Source organism: Ursus arctos, unplaced genomic scaffold (genome assembly GCF_023065955.2).
Source record: "Ursus arctos isolate Adak ecotype North America unplaced genomic scaffold, UrsArc2.0 scaffold_7, whole genome shotgun sequence".
In the NCBI taxonomy this organism is placed as follows: domain Eukaryota; kingdom Metazoa; phylum Chordata; class Mammalia; order Carnivora; family Ursidae; genus Ursus; species Ursus arctos.
The window spans coordinates 24,418,171-24,435,211 of NW_026623089.1; the positions used below are offsets into that span (position 1 = coordinate 24,418,171).

Consider the following 17,041-nt stretch of genomic DNA (forward strand, 5'->3'; position numbering starts at 1 on the left):
GCCACCTCGAGTTTCTGTGCCCGGCGAAGTAGCCCAGTGGCGTGCCAGGCCTCTGGCTGCGCTCTGGGCTGGGTCGGGGCGCGCCGGCGCGCCCTGGCCTCCGCGCCTGGCTGCAGCCCCCTCCCGGTCGCCCCGAGCCCCTCCCCCGGGCCTGGAGCCCCTCCCCGCGCTCTTCCCCTCTCTACCCCTCCCCTCCCTTCCCTTCCCTGCCGGCCCGGCCCTGCCTCCTCCTCCTGCGCCCACAGCCTCAGCCAGCGCCGAGCCCCCCGGAGCCGGAGCGCGGCGAAGGGGCGCCGCCAGCCCCTCCCCAGCGCGCTGACAGCAGGCTCCGGGGCCCCCGCCCCGTCCCCTCGCCGGCGGGACACACCCCCGCCCCTCCTCCGCTCCGCCAGTTCCCGCCGGACCCACCGGGCGGCGGACGGCGGAGAGAGCGGGCGGGCGAGGCGGAGAGCTGCGGCGGCGGCGGCGGCGCGGGAGGCAAGGGGCGCGCGGCAGGCCCACGGGGAACCGCCCGGGGCGCACGGAGCCCGCGTGCCCTCCCGGACCGTCCCCGCCCCGGGGCCGTACCTGTGGGCGCCAGGAGCCGGGGCAGCGGCGCGCCGGGCCGGAGTGGCCGGGGGACCCGGGACCCGGGAAGAGGGAGAAGCGGGAGCCGGACCGTGATGAGAAGGTGACGCCGCCGGAGGGCGCCACTCGCTTTGTTGGGGGGGAAGATGCTGGCCTACTGCGTGCAAGATGCCACGGTGGTGGACGTGGAGAAGAGGAGGAACCCCTCCAAGCACTATGTGAGTACTGCCCCTACCGACCCCTGCGTGGGGTTGGCCAGAGACCCCCGGCAGGACCCCCCCCCGGGGGGTCCCTCGCCCCACCCTCTAAGTCCCGGAGCTGAGTACCCACAGGGCAGCCCTCGGCTATGGAGTTTCTTCGCAGGGCTGTGATCTCCAGGGAAGCCTTCTCTGTCCTTTCTCCACTCCCCCGCCCCCCGTTTTCTTTTTTTGGCATTGGAATTGGCAAGTGGCTGCCCTTGTCTGTTACAACGGTGAAGTCATCTGTCCGCCTGAGCTTTGATGGATGGTGGGGGGAGCTTTCGTCAAACCCTCGCTGAGAAGCTCCGTTGGGAAAGAGCATCTCGCTGGGGCTCCCTGGGGGCCTGGGTCGCTCACGCTTACACGCACCGTGATGCTTTCCGAGGCTCGCCCAGGGGAAGGAAGCCTCGCGCGGTCCTCCCACGTTTGCCCTGGGCTTTGCCTCCCTAGGCCTGGGTCTGGGGGCCCAGGGAAGCCGCTGCGCCCCCCTGCCCCACCTCCACCCTCAGCCCTGAGCTTCGGTTTCCTTCTTAAAGTCATTGTGTCCGTCGGTGTGAGGAGAATTGTGGCTTTTCCTTTTATCCTTCTCTGGACGTGACCCTTAACCGGGTTCATTTCCTCTTAAGTGATGCTCTGTCTCCAGACACGAGGAGGCAAATGTTTGCTGTGGTCTCCAAGGAACGGCCGGCTGCCCCTCCCCCTTCCTTCCCCACCATTAATGAGAAGGGGCTACGGTTGATTGAGCTGAGCTCCGGGGTCTGTGTGACTGCGACCCCTTTTCATCTCAGCCGTCCTGTCTTCCCATCCTTCGCACCTTAGGAAGTAAACATGGTGTCCTTGATGCCAGAGGACGCCTGTCTGAACCGCTTTGCTCCTGTACTTGAGACAGCAGAGACAGCCAGGCATCCGAAGCAGGACTGCATCTTATTTGCAAATTAGGCACTTAACGGAGTATTTGGAATGCTCAAAGCATTAATGTAAACAAAGCGGGTTGTAGGTTGCTGCCCCTAGACTGAGCATTGATCTCCGAGAAATGCCCTTCATTTCCCTGTTGGAAGAGGACTGGGGTCTGTGCCAGTGTCAGCCTCAGGCCACTCTTTCTGTCTTTATCACCAATAGCTCTGCACTTTGGGTTTGTTTTTTGTTTTGTTTTGTTTTGATTTTTGAAGTGGAGTAAATGGGCCTGGGCTCAGATTGGAGAGGAGATAAACTAAGGAGCAGGGTTCCTGATGGGACAGAGAGGTGGGTGCCGGAGGGAGAGTTGTTCCTTTTGTGTTATCTGGCTCAGCAAGCAAGCATCTTCATTTCAAGAAAGCTCCTTTTGGAGGACTTGGGGCACTGTGTGGTCACCCTCCTCCGGGTACAGATGTCCGTTTTCACACCCCAGCTCTTAGTATCAAGTCAGCCGTTTTTCTCAGATGTCACAGGCTAAGTTTTAGGGGTTCTCTTTTCTAGCCTCAGTGAAGCCTGGCCCTACTTTCAAAAGATGGCACTCTCTGCTCTGAGACCCAGGCAGGTGCTTTCTCTCCGCTCTTGAGTTTAGCTGAAACTTCAAATCTTAGCCCCGACCAGTGATGTCCAAGATTACAAGGTAGGGTGTACTGGCAACAAGCCAGAAGTGTTGTGAAAGCAGCTGGGGACCCACTGCAGACAGTATTGAAAGGTGGTTAGCCCTGGGGCTCTGAGGTAGAGGGTCTTATTCAAAGCCTGGGTCAGCCACTAACTAGCTTTGTGACTCGGGGCAGGTTATTTAACCTCTGTGGGATTCAGGGTTCCTCATTTTTAAAGTGAGGATGATAATAGTACCTATTTCATAGGGTTGTCTGGAGAATTAAATGAGATCATCCATGAAAAGCACTTAGCACAGTTCCTGGCATGTAACAAGCACTCACTAAATGGTAGCTTATTATTGGTGAGATTCTGACTGAGAAAGCACTTTTGAAAAGCAGCTAGTAATGGTCTGGCAAAAAAAAAAGAACAATTTCGGGTTTTAAGATTGATAATAACTTGTTCTATGTGAAAAACACAAGAGAAGTCCTGTCTAATTCCCTTGAAATGATCATTTCCTCCCTTTTTACGGACAGTGTTTCCCAGGACATCTCCGCTTCCCATGTAAGAATCGACATTATGTTTGGGGCAGGGAGTGATGTCACTGAACAGCTGGGGCCATACAGAGCTCTCAACTAAGGTTGTAGAAAACAATTAAAGGAGAAAGTGTTATATGCTGTGGAATTGTGGAGCTGGCAGGGCTCCTCAGGCTCGACCCCCTCATTTTACAGATGGGGAAGCTGAAAACCAGAAGGGGTAAGGTCACTTGCAACCCAGCTCTTCACAGCACCTGGGCTTACCTGGCATTTCGCCCGTGGGGTGGGTTTTGCTCATCAGAGTACCTTAAGTCTGGTTAGAGGTGACTAGGCGATCTGATGGATATCTGGTGGTCGTCAGAGGTTCCTACATATTTGGGGGCATCATTGGGCCATAATGTAAGGAGAGGTGGCCCCATAATAGAAAGTGTCAGCAGGGCTCATAGGAGCAGGAGGAGCAGGTTGGGGGAGCCTGTGCCTCTGAAGTTTAGGATCCCCACCTGTCTCGGCCCTTGCATGGTGGGCACCACACCCCAGAAGGTCAGGTGTTCTGGGTAAGGTACCCTGGTGTGGGTGGCTGGCAGGATGCACTGCGCCCAAGTCCCAGATGTTCTGGAAGCACTCTGCACTGGAGAAGCATGCCCCCTTCCCGCCTCTCCTCCACTGACGGTGAATTCTTACTCTGTGGTTTGGCACATTGCAGAGCAGAGAGGTTTTATGGGATGTGCACGTTAGCTGGAGCTGGCTGATGAGAGGCCTGGGGCCCAAGCAGGCGGGGTTCTGCTGGCTCCAGAACACTGGGAACACGCTGCAAAGTTTTTCTCAGGACATCCAGCAAAGGGTGTGCTTGTCTCCAGGACGAGGGGGAGCTGCCTGAACACCGAGGGTCTGTTTATGAAAGACGGGCAAATGGCTTCTATCATTCGGATGGTGCTGTCAGCCCTTGCTTCCTTCCTCTCTGCCAAGCCCCAGCTTGGGTGGGGTTTGGGGTGAGTGGGCACCTGCTGCTTAGGTCAGGCTCCCTGGCACGGAGTTGGGTTCCTCTCTTAACTCGTATGAGCTGCCCCTGGGAAGACCTTAGGTAAAGTGGCTTTGGCCTCAGGTTACTTCTCTTTCAAATAGTCCTGATACGCTGGATGCAACCTGCAGATAACTTCATCTGAAATTCTTCCATAAGGCTAGTAGTACAGGTTTACCATAATTCTTGGCACTCACCTGAGTGTGTGGGCATATGTCAAGTCGTCCGCTGGTGGAGAGAAGCTCGTTTCTCTAGAACAGACGATTATTTGTTTGGATTTGGGAGGCATTGTGCTTTTACAGTGGTTTCCTTTCCTGATTGTTTATTTCAGACAAGTATCAGTCATGGATGTTTTGATCCTTTACAGGACTCTTTAGGGAATGCAAAAAATAGCCAGTGTTAGTAGTCACCATTGTGGTGCCAAGCGCTTCACGTGCGTGATTTCCTGCGGCTCCTGCAGTTCATCGAATGTGCCCGAATGCACCCTAACCTGGGGTAGGTTCTTTGATTTCTTTAGACAGATGGGTGAACTTGCAGACGTTGGAGATTGCCCAGGGTCTCCCAGTTAAGGCAAGGCAGATCTGGGTAAACTCAGGTTCGCTTGCCTCCCAAGAGGGACATGAGCCTAAAATGGGGCCCTTTCATCAACTTGACTCAGGGTGGGGAGACCAGGCTCGGGCACACTACGGAGGCGAGTTTGTGAAGGCAGTGGAGGGCGAGCACGGCGAGGCAGGGAGAACGGAGCAGAGCCAGGATGATAGTTGGTCGCCGCTGATGCAGGAGGTGATAAATTTAGGATCAACACTGTGGAAATACTACATTCTCCCATGTGTTTAGATCATCACAGAATTTGGTCTTGGTCCTGGGAGTACATTTTTAGGAATTGGCTCCAGACCCATTCACTTCTCTGCCCTTCAGTTTTTCTCTAAGCCCTTAGAGCGTGGATCCAGCCTTACGGGAGGAAGGACACGCAGCTGCAGAAAGGGCCTTGTCGCGCCGGTTCCCTTCCCGAACGAGTATTGTGGGGCAGATCAGGGGTCGAATTCCACCTCTGGCTCTTCCTGGCTGTGCCACCCTGGGGCCAGCCACCTTGGGCCTCAGTTTCCTCACTCGCAACCTCACAGGACTTTTGGAAAATTGATTTGAGATAATTTCTCAAATTTCTGGAGCTGCGATCAGTCTCCTATGTAAAGCATTCTTCTTAATACCTGGCCCCTATCATGCGTGTTCAGCATACACTAGTTTCCATCGGCTGTTCCTTCCTTCTGGTGATCGCCAGAACGCTAGAGTTCGCCTGGGACCTAGTAGGTGAAGCTGAGAGAAAAGGAAAGGCTGAGGCGAAAAGGAAGGACCAGCTGCTCATAGTGGGATGGGAAATTGGGCGACATGCCCCGTGGAAAACACCCAACACGCAAGAGAAACAGATAAACAAGGAACAGCTGTTCAGACCTGGAGGGCTTCCTGGAGCCGATCTAGTGGTGGCTGCCTGGTAAGCTGGGCAGGAGAAGGGAAGGGACATGGGTTGAGGGAGAGGAGTAAAGAGGTGGTCCAGGAGGGGCAAGGTCACAATAGCACGCTAGCCCCAAGGTCAGTGCCGCACATGGGTTAGCGCTCCTGCCTGCTCTCTTTTTCTTTGTCTCTGTCTCTCCCTCTTACACACACGCACACACAAGAACAGTTTCTTCTCCTTCCAAGGAGGCAAGTGATCCAGGGGTGATTCACAGGTCTGACAAAGCTTCCTGCTCATGGAACAACCAACCACATCCTACTGGCCGTTGGAACACGGACCACAACCAGCCATGTATCATGACCCTTGTGGGAGCTGAGTGAGGGTTGGGGGGGGTCAAATCAGAATTGCAATCACCATGTGTGGTGGCAGGCAGAGGGGAGGTGAGGGGAAGGGAAAAATAAACCTATTTGATGTCACAGGAGACTGATTCCAGCTCCAGAAATATGAGTATTCCAGCTGCTGCATTTTCCAAAGAGATATTCCGGGGCCAGCATGAGTTAATGGCCAGTGGAGGCCGTGAATTAGAGGAGGGTTAGGACTTGGGGATTGCACAGCAGTCCCCTGGAAATTGCCTTCTAATTTCCTCAGCCTGAGTCATTGACCAGACCAGTTCTTGGCCAGAAAAAGTCAAAGAGGCAACTCTGTTCCCTTTTGCCTCTTAATTAAACAAAATCAAACAAATAATAGAGTTATACATACGGTAGTCACACTTACTCCTCTTGAGTTCTGAGAATCCGGGAAAAGGATAATGGTTTAGGACAGGGATCCAGGGAACAGGAAGGACAAGGGGTGTGTGTGGGAAATGAGGTGGAGCTCTGGCTTTGGAAATAGGTTCTGAGCCAGGGCCAGAGGTGTTCTCTGCCATGGCAATTGCCAAAAATAATGGAAGCGTCCAGTAGGGTGATCAGCGTTTCAAGAGGTGATTCCCAGAGCTGCATGTGACTTCTCGCGGGGGCCAGGCTGTGGCCGCCGTGGTGGGGTCCGTCACAGGAAAGCAGGTGAACGGAGAGGTCAAGGGCCTGGACACGTGCACAGGAGAGTGGAGGGCAAACCGCAGGAAGGCCCCTTTTGCCCCCCCCCAAGGGACCGCCAGGCGAGGCACACTTTGGGAAGTGCTGAGCAGAGTCCAGTGACGGTGTCAAGCTGCACAGTGAGGAGAGACGGGGAAGAATCAAGTGCAGAAGGTCCCTTTCAGACAGCCTTTTATTTGAGGTACATAATAACCATGTGAGGGAGGGAGGTGTTTTCATCTCCATTCTGCAGATGTAAAGATTGAGGCTTAGAGTGTTTTCGTGACTCTCAGTAATTGGCAAGGCTGGGGTTCTTACCCTGGTCTCTGACACGGAAGTCTGTGAGCTTGGGGCTGGGTCCGTGAGACAGGGGGACGACAATAACCAAGTGCGGGCAGTTCCTCCTGAGAGGGTGACATGCACAGGAAGGTCGCGTTGCGTTGCCGGAGAGCACGTGGGCTCTGCTGTCCCTGGGCTGGAAGCCTGTCCCCACCACTGGCTACCATGGGGCCCAGCGCAAGCTACCCCTTTCTCCGCAGCTCAGGCTCCTCAAACAGAAAATGTGGGGAAACTAGGACCTAGCTCACAGGGTTGTGGTGATGATTAAGTGAAATAAACGTGAAGAGCTTAGAACAGGACCCGGTGTGTGTGAGCACAACATAGGTATTTGCTTTAATAATGATTAAGTCCTAAAGCTTTTCAGGAGAGGGAGTGCTTTCTGTGAACTGGAGTTTTCAGGGAAGGCCGGCTCACAATGGGCTTTGAGGAGTAATTAAGATTTGGCTGGGAAGGAGTAGGATTTAGGTGGGAAAAGAGGGGAAGGAAGGGCATTCCAAGAAAGGAAAAAGCAAAGGTGCTGAAGCTGGGCCATGCAAGGAAAATGTGGGCAGAACCCACGTGGGAGAGAAGGATGAGGAGGGAGGTCGGGGCCAGCTTCTGAGAGCCTCAAATGCCAGTGGGGGGAATCCAGTTTATTGTGTAGACACCTCTACGCAGTAATCCTCGGGAGAATCCTCTTCTCCCAAGGATTGTGGGGGGAGGGGGAGCTGACTGTCCCCGTGGGGTCCTTCTGAGGGGTCCCAGAGCTGGGGTTGCTCTTGCAGCCATGGCTGGAACAGAGGGAAGCCCTGGAGCCCTTTTCTAGCTCTGCACTGGGGACTCTTCAGTGGGCAGGCCAGAGCCCAGCCTCTCTGTTTATAGCTCTTACTCGGAGGGGTCAGGCCACCTCATAAAAGTTGATTGCCCCCCAGACATCTTGGAGGGTGGAGAAGGAGGAGGAGGAGGAGACGAGGGAGCGGCATGGAGCGCGGTGCATGGCGGCTTTGGGCGTCAGCTGTGGAGGGCCCTGGCCAGTGGGGCCTGGTGCGGCAGGCGTGTGCCACGTGGGGTAATTTCCATCCATATCCCCAGCATTGCCACGGAAGCACCCCAGGGACAAGAGGGAGGAAACCCCCAACCTTTTTGTTTTTAAATAACGTTTAGGCTTTTCTTTCCTTTTTATTTATTTATTCTTTTTTCAGTTAAACTCTAACCCCAACGTGGGGCTCGAACTCACAACTCCGAGATCAAGAGTCTCTCACTTCACCGACTTAGCCGGCCGGCTGCCCCAGGAAACCCCTATCCTTGTAGGGCCGGGGGGCTAGTCCTAAACAGCTTGCTGGGAGCCTAGGTTGTCACTGCAAACATTCACACTCATGTTGCTTTCGCCTTCAACATCTCTCTGAACTGGTTTCAGTTTTAAACACGATGCTTCAAACTGCCTCTTCGTTTGAACCCCCGCCACACCGCCAGGTATTCCAGTAAGCCTGAGTCTTTAGGGGGCACGTAATAATAAATATAACAGCTAACATTTCTGAATGCTTTCTACATGCTCAGAGTTTTATGTAGAAACTCTCAAAACAGCCCCCCAAAACGTGTCGTTACTGCTGGCATCCACATCGTACTGGCGAGGACGCGGAGGCCCAGAGAGCTTAAATAAATTGCCAAACACCATGCAGCTAATAAGCTGCATATGGAGAGGGGCCCGCTGGCTCCAAAAGCTGCCCTGTCCCCACAGCCCTCACAGCCCCTTAATCACATGTTATACCTGGGAAGACCGGGCCCCGAGGAGATCCCACCTGAGGCCTGGCTGGCTGACTTCTCCAGATGTGAGAACTTCCACATGTCACCTCCCTCTTCTAGATCTCCACTTGCCCATCTGGAAAACGGGGTGATTGCTTCCTTTCTGGCCCACTTTGCAGAGGGGAGGGTGGGTGTGAAAGCTGCTTGGGGAAGGGCTGGGCCCAGAAAAAAAAAGCTGTGGGAAGGGTCCCCTAAGATCCCTCATCCTCAGCCGGGCTTCTTACTCGTGTGGGGCTAGGGATGCTTTACAAAGGGAGCCGATTCTGACCTCAGGGAATTTTCATACAAGGTTTCCTGGCCATGCTACCTCCCCTGAGAAGCCTCGTAGCCAGAGTGGACTAGGTTGACCTTAGGTCCTCTCTGAAGACATCTTCTAGAAAACCACCTCTGGGAGCTACACTTTGCTTCTTTCCACGCCTGTCATTTTTGTGAATGGGAAGAGACAGAGCTGTTTCCAGTCACATCTCCCCCTGCTGTTACCTGAGGGGAGGAAGTGACATCAGGCGCTGAGTTAGCAAAGGGGAAACAGCTGGGCCTTCTGCCCCTCCACTTGGCTCTTTCTTTGGCCCTTTGCTGTCATTTCCCTTTGGCTGGTGAGGAAGCCACCCTCCCCAAGCTTGGGTGGAGGGATGTGGTGGGGTGGGGACAAAGTCCCTTCCTCTGTGTCAATGCAGCATAAATTATGCAGTGGGGCATGTGGGGCCCTCCAGTCTGTCTCTGGGAGCCCTGGAACCCGGCAGAAATCGGTCACTCTTAACTCTGGAGAGAGAGGGGTGTGGTATAGTGAACTCGCAGGGTGTACCAGGTGGGGTAAAGGATCGAGTGGGTGTAGGCCAGTCTGTACTTTTGCCTGTCCCTAGTGGTCCGTGGTAGAGAGCCCTCACCGTTCCCTTTTTCCGGGAATATTCGCACTCGGTAATAAAGGAGACCTTGGCCTCTAATTCGTGGACATCATCATCCTACAGCTACCACACACTGAATTCCTGTCTTATGCCAGGCACTGCGGGCATTTTACTTATAATCTCTGGGCCCCATACCAGCCCTGAAGGCATGCATTTTTAACCCCGTATGACTCCTATGGAAACCAAGGTGCTGGAAGTTTAGGTGGCGCTGTTTGTCGCGCACAAAGCCAGGTGTGTTGGACCCCCTGCCCTCGGCCTGGGCCTGATTCATCCTGTCACTGTGCTTTACACACTTGGTCCCTCTCCAGGGCTGCCCCAGGGGTAGCGGGGACTTCTGCAGCCCGAACATGTTGTCCTGTGCAGAAGCATTCTTTGTTGAGAAAGCCGGCCTTGCTGCTTTTGCCCACCTAAGGGCTCTGAGCGCGAAGGGGTTGTCCCTGGTGTTTGAAGCGGCTGCTTTGTAAAGTCTTTCATGGTAGGCCCCATTCCGACCCAGCTTTATTCTGTTTCCTGATGGCCCAGACCCAAAGGGCTATTTTAAGGGCCTTGCCTGTGTGGGAGAATTTCTCTTTGTATCAACAGAGAAGGCAGCCTCGCTGGCCTGGCACCGTGCTGGCAGCGGGGCTCTGAGAGACCGAAGCTCTTTCCTGAATTCTGTCTCCTGGGCTGGAATCGATTCAGGGAGCTCTCAGCACGGTGCCTGGCACCTGGAAGGGCCACGGTCACTTGGCAGGGAGGGCAGGGGTTCCAGAGGTGACCGCCCAGGGATTTCTGCTGCCCTGAGCCCTGGCGGACTGGCAAACAGATCTTTCTGTCAGAGTTAAGGTCTGTCATAGAACAATGTGTGAACTTTGGTTCAAGCCAGGATTAATCATTTACCTCAGTCATCACTCCTTGGCAGCCGGAAAAGGGCAGCCTCATTTCCGCAAGATTCCTGGATGTCACGGCTCCCAGGCAGGGGAGGTAGGGAAGTTGAGTCAGAGTGTGTGTGAGTGGAGCCCTTTCTAGGCTCAGGCACTGGGCTAGGGCTTCTGGCCCACTGTGTCCTTTCATCCACACCCACCGTGAGCCCTGGCCCTGTTTTGAAGACGAGGACAGCAAGGTTCCGAGAGGTGCTGCGTCTTGCCCTCTCTCACACAGCATTAAATGGCAAGAGCTCTGGGTTTGAACCCAGATCTCTGTAGCAGCAAAGCCTGGGATGGGGGCCCCCGAGCTCCCTGGAGGTTTGACGGATTGCCTCCAGTGGTTGGCTAACTAGTTGGGAGTTCTCTTTTATTCCTGCCCCCAGCCAGAAGCATCCGTATGTGTGAAAACTAGCCGAACCCCCTCTGCCCTCTTGGTGTCTGTACTTTGCCCTCCGCTGCACGCGCCCGCGGGGGTCATGGCCATGACCTGTGGCCCTGCCGGGGTGTGGAAGGCTGAGAGCCTGGCCCTGAGGCTTAAGAAGGGAGTGGCCCCAGAGGCAGCGTGGGCCCCGTGCGCTCCCTGGGGAGGCTGAGGACCTGTGGCTTCATACATGGCTTTGTCTCCTAGGACTTCGAGGCTGGGGGGGCGAGGGAGCGCAACACGTGGGTCCCCAGATGCGACGTAAAGGGTCTGCATTAAACCCTTGGGTCCTCCGCCCCCTCCGACCTCCCTCCCGAGCCCCTCCATCAACACGTGATATGGTTGGGATAAGATAACAAACCTCTGGCTGCTCAGATTGAGCCCCTGGCAAGGTCTGGCTTCTATTTTGGGATTCAGTTTTTTATTCCCCTTGAACTCCTGTCCAGAGCCACTTTTGAAGGCCTGGCCCTTCAGACGCTCCAGCTGATGGGGACTCTACATCCTGTCCTTGGGGATGATGGCTTGGTTGCCACGGTGCTGGGAGTAGGGGGGAGTTCAATTCTGGGCACTTGCGGCCTGCTGCTTGCTCAGGCTAGACTGGGCTGGCAGCCAGAGAGGACCTCAGGTGCCAGCAAAGGGAATTTGAGAGCAAGAAGCTGGGGGCAGGGCAGTGATGGCCTCGGGTACATGGGCCCTGGCTTGGAAGCCTCTTACAAGCTTTTCTTACTTCGCCAAGGCACCTCTGTGGGCCTCAGTTTTCTGATCCGTAAAATGGGAATAACAATACTACCTTGCCCATCTGATTGTTACTCTATGCCATGCCTGGCGCAAGACAGCTGTTCAGTAAATGGCAGTTATGTTACCGTTATCAGCATGGTCTTCCTTCATGGTTTTTCTCGGTTTCTGCCACCTTCCTGAAGCTTCCCTGATGTGTCCTCTTAAAATATTTCCTGTCTGTGAATTTTTATGATGTTTATCATGTTTACTACTCATGTAACACTTACCAAGAATGGCCTCGGTTGGCCAGCTTGTGGCAGGCGCCTGTCTTGTGTGCCTGATGGAAAAGCTCCTCGAGGGATGGACCTTGATGTGGTCTTCAGTCATCCAGTCAACATTTCAGTGTTGACTGTGTCCCAACCACTGGGAGCACAGCAGGGCAGATAAAAATCCCTGCCCTTTGGAAGCTTACGTTCCGATAGGGGAAGGAAAACAATAAGTAAATGTGTCTTAGATCAAATATAGAATGTGTTAGCTGGGGGATAAATGTTGGCCAGAAGCTAAGCGGGGTGAGGGGCAGGAGATGGCGGTGGTGGGAGTTGCCGTGCTATTTCACTGAGGGCGGCCAGGACATCTCCACTGTCCGGTGACTTTCGAGTAAGGTCTGAGGGAGGGGAGGGGGTCAGGCATGCAGATATTGGGGGGAAAGTTGTCGAGGGAGACGCGATAGCCACTGCTAAGGCCCTGAGGTGGGACTCTACCTGGCCTTTCCAGAGAACAGACTGGCATGACCAAGTGGAAGAAGCGAGGGGGGAGCACTGGGCAGTGAGGTCAGACAGGTGAAGAGGTCCAGCTGGGCCTGTATTCTCGTGGCACTGAGCACAGTTCCCACTCAGGACTTGCTGAAGACTGACACTGGCCAAAAAACTACAGAGAGGTTGCTCTGGGGACTGTGTTTGGGGTTTTCCTCTCTGGGGAAACTCAGCAGTGTCATGGACAGGAACTCCAAGCCCCCAAAGGCAGTGCCCATGTTAGGGCGTTTCAGTGAACTTGGATTTGTACCTACCATGCACGAGGCACCGGCTGAAAGCATGTCCTCCCGCTGGGGGGTGGGGGTGGGGGTGCTCCTGCTGAGGCAGCAGGCACCACACCCTTTCATCTTGAACCCCTCCTCCCCGTGCTGGCAGAAGGTCTGGATCACAGTAGGTCTTTGATCATTGGCACAAATGTGTGGACAAAGGCTTCATTCTGTTAAAGCCCCTTCCTCCTACCCCACTCCTGTTTTTTTAAAAAGCCACAGCTTTTAACTTACAACTGTAGAAATTGCTTGTTTGAAATTCAAAAAATATGTATTTCTATTGATATAATATTATAAACGGTGTTAACATTCTCAGGGTAGTCCACCAAAACCTTTCTCCTCCGTGAAGTAGATGGAATTCTAGCATCAAGAACCAGATGTCTCCAGTTCACCTATATATGGGCTAGCCTGGAAACCTAGACTCTGTGTGGACTATCCAGGAAAACTGTCTTCCAGTGCTCACAGTTCACGGGCTAAATGGGGATGATGACGATGATGACGATGACGATGACGGCAGCACTATGTGCCAGCCATTCTTTTTTTTTTTTAAAGATCGTATTTACTTATTTTATTTTGTGGGGGGGGGGGGATGTGAGCAGGGGGCAGAGGCACAGAGGGAGAGGAGAGACAGAATCTCCAGCAGAGAATCTCCGAGCTGAGCTCGAGCCCGACGTGGGGCTCCATCTCACAACCCTGAGATCCTGACCCGAGCCGAAACCAAGAGTCGGACGCTTAACCGACTGAGACCCCCAGGCGCCCCATGTGCCAGCCGTTCTTGTAGGCACTTTACTCATTTAATCTTTTTTTTTTTTTTTTAAAGATTTTTTATTTATTTATTTGACAGAGATAGAGACAGCCAGCGAGAGAGGGAACACAAGCAGGGGGAGTGGGAGAAGAAGAAGCAGGCTCATAGCAGAGGAGCCTGATGTGGGGCTTGATCCCATAACGCCGGGATCACGCCCTGAGCCGAAGGCAGACGCTTAACCGCTATGCCACCCAGGCGCCCCATTACTCATTTAATCTTTACGACAACCTGAGGAGAAAAGCACTACTGTGTTTCTTACGTTATTGGTGAGAAAATGGGGGCCAGAGATGAGAGGCTGAGGCAGAGGCAGGGTAGGGCTCCAGAGTCCCTCGGGAAACCTTTCCCTTCCTGGCCCTTCAGGGAATCCTGCTGGCCAGCCTTGCCACATCCCAGGTTGGCCATCTGGAGAAGATCTTACTGCAGGACCTTGGTCATCAGGTGTCCTCACTGGCAAGAATGGAGTTAACAAGTGTCAGAATCAGGGAACCAAAGCCATGGGTGGCCAGCAGGAGTGGCCCTGCTTTGTTCCGAGACAGGAAAAACCATTTGTCCCTGGAACCCGACACTGCAGGGGGTGGGTTTGCTGTGTGTGGGTTATCTTCCTGGGCCATTTACAAGTCGGGCACATGGGGCTGGGGAGGGAGGGGTGGTGGGGAACACTGCCTGTGTTGGTGGAGGCCAGATTAGAGTGTCTGGCAAGATGTTTCTGACACCTAGACCATTCAGCTCTCTGCAAAGCCCAGCAGGTGGCTGGGCTGTTGCTTTAGCTAGGAGGGGGGGCACCCTCCCCTCCCTGCCTAGTTGAGTGTATTGTTGGAATGAGGTGGGCTCTAACCAGTCTGTTCCCTCCTCCCGGGCCCCAAAATAAACAGCAGCTGTTAGCTGCATCACCTCTCTTGGCTGCCAGTCTGTCAGCAGCGCCTGGCTCTCGCTTGGCCCTGCCCCTTCTGGGTATAATGGTGTGGGGTGTTGGGGGTCTGTTGGCTTTGCCCCACGGAGCCTGCCTTGCTAGCCATCTGGTGTGCCCTGGCGTGCCCTCTTCCCACACATCGCTGGCCCATTGGCCACCCACTGGCACTGTCCCTTCCTGCCCCGCAGTGAGGCAGGTCCTCATCGTGGCCACAGACTCAAGCTCAGGTCTGACGTCAGTTCGGCTCCTGGCTCTGCCACTCAGCGGGTGACCTTGGGTAACTCCGAGCCTCTGTTTCCTTCTCTGTAAAGCAGGTGATGGTCTGTCATCACAGCAGAGGGGCGTGACCAGTGCTAGGGAGGCAGCTGGGGTGGAATCACTGAGGCCACACTGCCTGGTTCGAATCCCGCCTTTGCCACTCAGGAGCTTCGTGACCTTGGGGGGAGGTGCTGAAGCTCTTCACACCTCAGTTTTCTCATCTGTACAATGGGGATAGTAAAAGCATCCCTTAGGCTGGTAGTGAGGAGTAGATGGGTTAATGCATGTAAAGCCCTCAAAATGGTGCCAGGCACAGAGTTAGAGCTTGGTGAATGGAACAGTGTGTGCCCTCCCTGGCAGGTAAGGCAGGACATCCCCTGAAAGGATGGGTCACGTGTGCAGATCCGAGAGCTGACAGAACTACCCTCCTTCCAACCTGACTTCCGTGCGGCTGTGCTAATTGTTTCTAGCCTGCATTCAGCACTTACGCATGACGGGCTGGGGGTGGGGGTAGAACGGGTTACAAAGCAGGATGGAGGCATGAAAACAGAGAGCTGGGATTTCTATTCTACTTGGCAGTGGTTCTAACGATGTAATGTAAGAAATGGAAAGAAGACCGTGTCTGTGGCCAAGGACCTCCTCTAGCCGCGGGCAGATACCCCCGGGGTTGACTCCTTATCTCTGCTCATGTGTGACTCCTTATCTCCCCAAGATGTTCTTCCCTATGATCTCTGCAACCTCCCCCGGGACCCGCTTGCTCTGGCTTTGCCTGGCTCCATGCTCTGGGAAACTCTTGTTATCTTTGGCTTTCTCTTGAATGTATCCTCCCTTTTGGAAAGATTGTACTAGGAACCCCCATTAGCGCATCTAGACCGGAAAGTCATCATTCTCCAAAAGAAAAAAAAAGGCACTTGATCCCAATTGTGTTGGGTTGCAGTGCCTGGTGCCACGGGGGGGGGGGGGGGCGCACCAACCCCCCAGGGAAGAGACCCCCACTCAGGATGGAGCATTTGCACTGTCTCCCAGGAGCTGGTCCTTTAAGAGAGGTGTCCTGTCTTCTCCATGCTGCCTTTGTCAGTCCTTGTCCAAGGAGAGAGGTCAACTGCAGTTTCATCCCCAGCGTCTGGGGATGTCACCTTCTGACAGGCAGTGAAGAGAATGCGTCTGTACCATTGAGAGGAAAGTAGCAAAGTCGCTTCGAGCAGCAGCCTCAGAACCAGGTTGCCTAAATTCACATTTTAGCTCTGCCGTTGACGTCTGTGAGGCCTCGGGCCAGTCGCTTAACTTCTCTGCTTCCGTCACCTGTTCTGTGATACGGGGCTAGTACCAGTGCCGTCCTCACTGCTGGGGAGATTACACGAGGCCGTGATGACAGAGCACTTCTACCCAAGCCTTGGAGAGAGTTAGTGCTCGCGAAGCCTCCGTGCGGTTGTCTGAGCCGGCCCAGCAGGCGGAGTCTGCTTCCCATCAGCCTGGGACCTCTGGGGCCGCTGCGGGTGTAATTAGAAGGCACGAGAGGCCCACGGTGTTTGTGACAGAGGCGTCTTGGAGGGAGTGAGTGGCACGTTCCAGAGAAAGAGGAGAGTAAATATTCAGATCAGCAGGTGCTTGAAGGCTGACCCAGCATTTCCTGGCTGGGTGTCTGCAAACGAGTAGCTTCGCCCCCCAGCTCAGTTTCCTTATCTTTCCTTATACTTATAAACACAACAGCTTCTAGAGGGGCTCATCAGAGAGGGAGCTCCGTCAATGCAAACACTATGGAGAGAAGTTTGGCCTTGGAGACATGGGAATCTGACCTTATATGGACCTGCCCCAGGAAAGAAAGAAACAAACAAGGGACTTAGGGATAAATAGAAATCAAGGGTCTTTATCCATACAGGTCAGGCTGGGAGGGGCGGTGTAAGTGCCTGAGGAAACCAGGTAGGGGGCTGCTAGCCTTTGTGCCACAGGTGCAAGGGGACAAATGTGAGCAAGACACTCTGGCGTTTGTTGTCGGGTTCCCGTCTGTATCTGGCTAGTTGTATCTGCTGTAATCTGGCTAGCTGGCGGGGGTTTGGACATTATGAACATTAAAGCTTCGTGTGCCAATGTTATGACAAGACTGGGTGTCCTTATAAGGGAGAAAAGGAGTGTGTGTGTGTGTGTGTGTGTGTGTGTGTGTAGTGCATGTGTATTTGGGGATGTGTAGTGTGTGTGTGTTGGCAGGTGTTGGTGTTGGTGTACGTGGTGTGTGTGTGTTGACGTGTGCATGTTTGGGTATGGCGTGGTTTGTATGCGGTACTGGCTGTTGGGTCATTGTCCGTCACGCACGTTCCTGGGCCGTCTTCTATCCTTGCGAGCTCCTCACAACCAGGCTAGGGAGTCCGAGAATACTCAGACGGTGTAAAATCGTCTCCTGGATCCCCACAAATACTAACAGTAACAGTAACTTTCCTCCTTTTCCCAGTGGCTCTTCTGTCAGGCAGGTTCCCACAGACCTCACCTCACTCTTGCAAA

General features: G+C 54.3%; 1 protein-coding gene across 1 annotated transcript in view; it reads left to right on the top strand.

The window, feature by feature from the left end:
* Positions 1 to 704: 704 nt before the first annotated feature.
* Positions 705 to 17,041, top strand: part of SH3PXD2A (SH3 and PX domains 2A) — a 230,524-nt gene continuing 214,187 nt past the window's right edge. The window contains 1 exon segment of the mRNA XM_026494048.4: positions 705 to 785. Coding sequence (XP_026349833.1) covers positions 714 to 785 — 72 coding nt within the window. The 5' untranslated portion in view covers positions 705 to 713.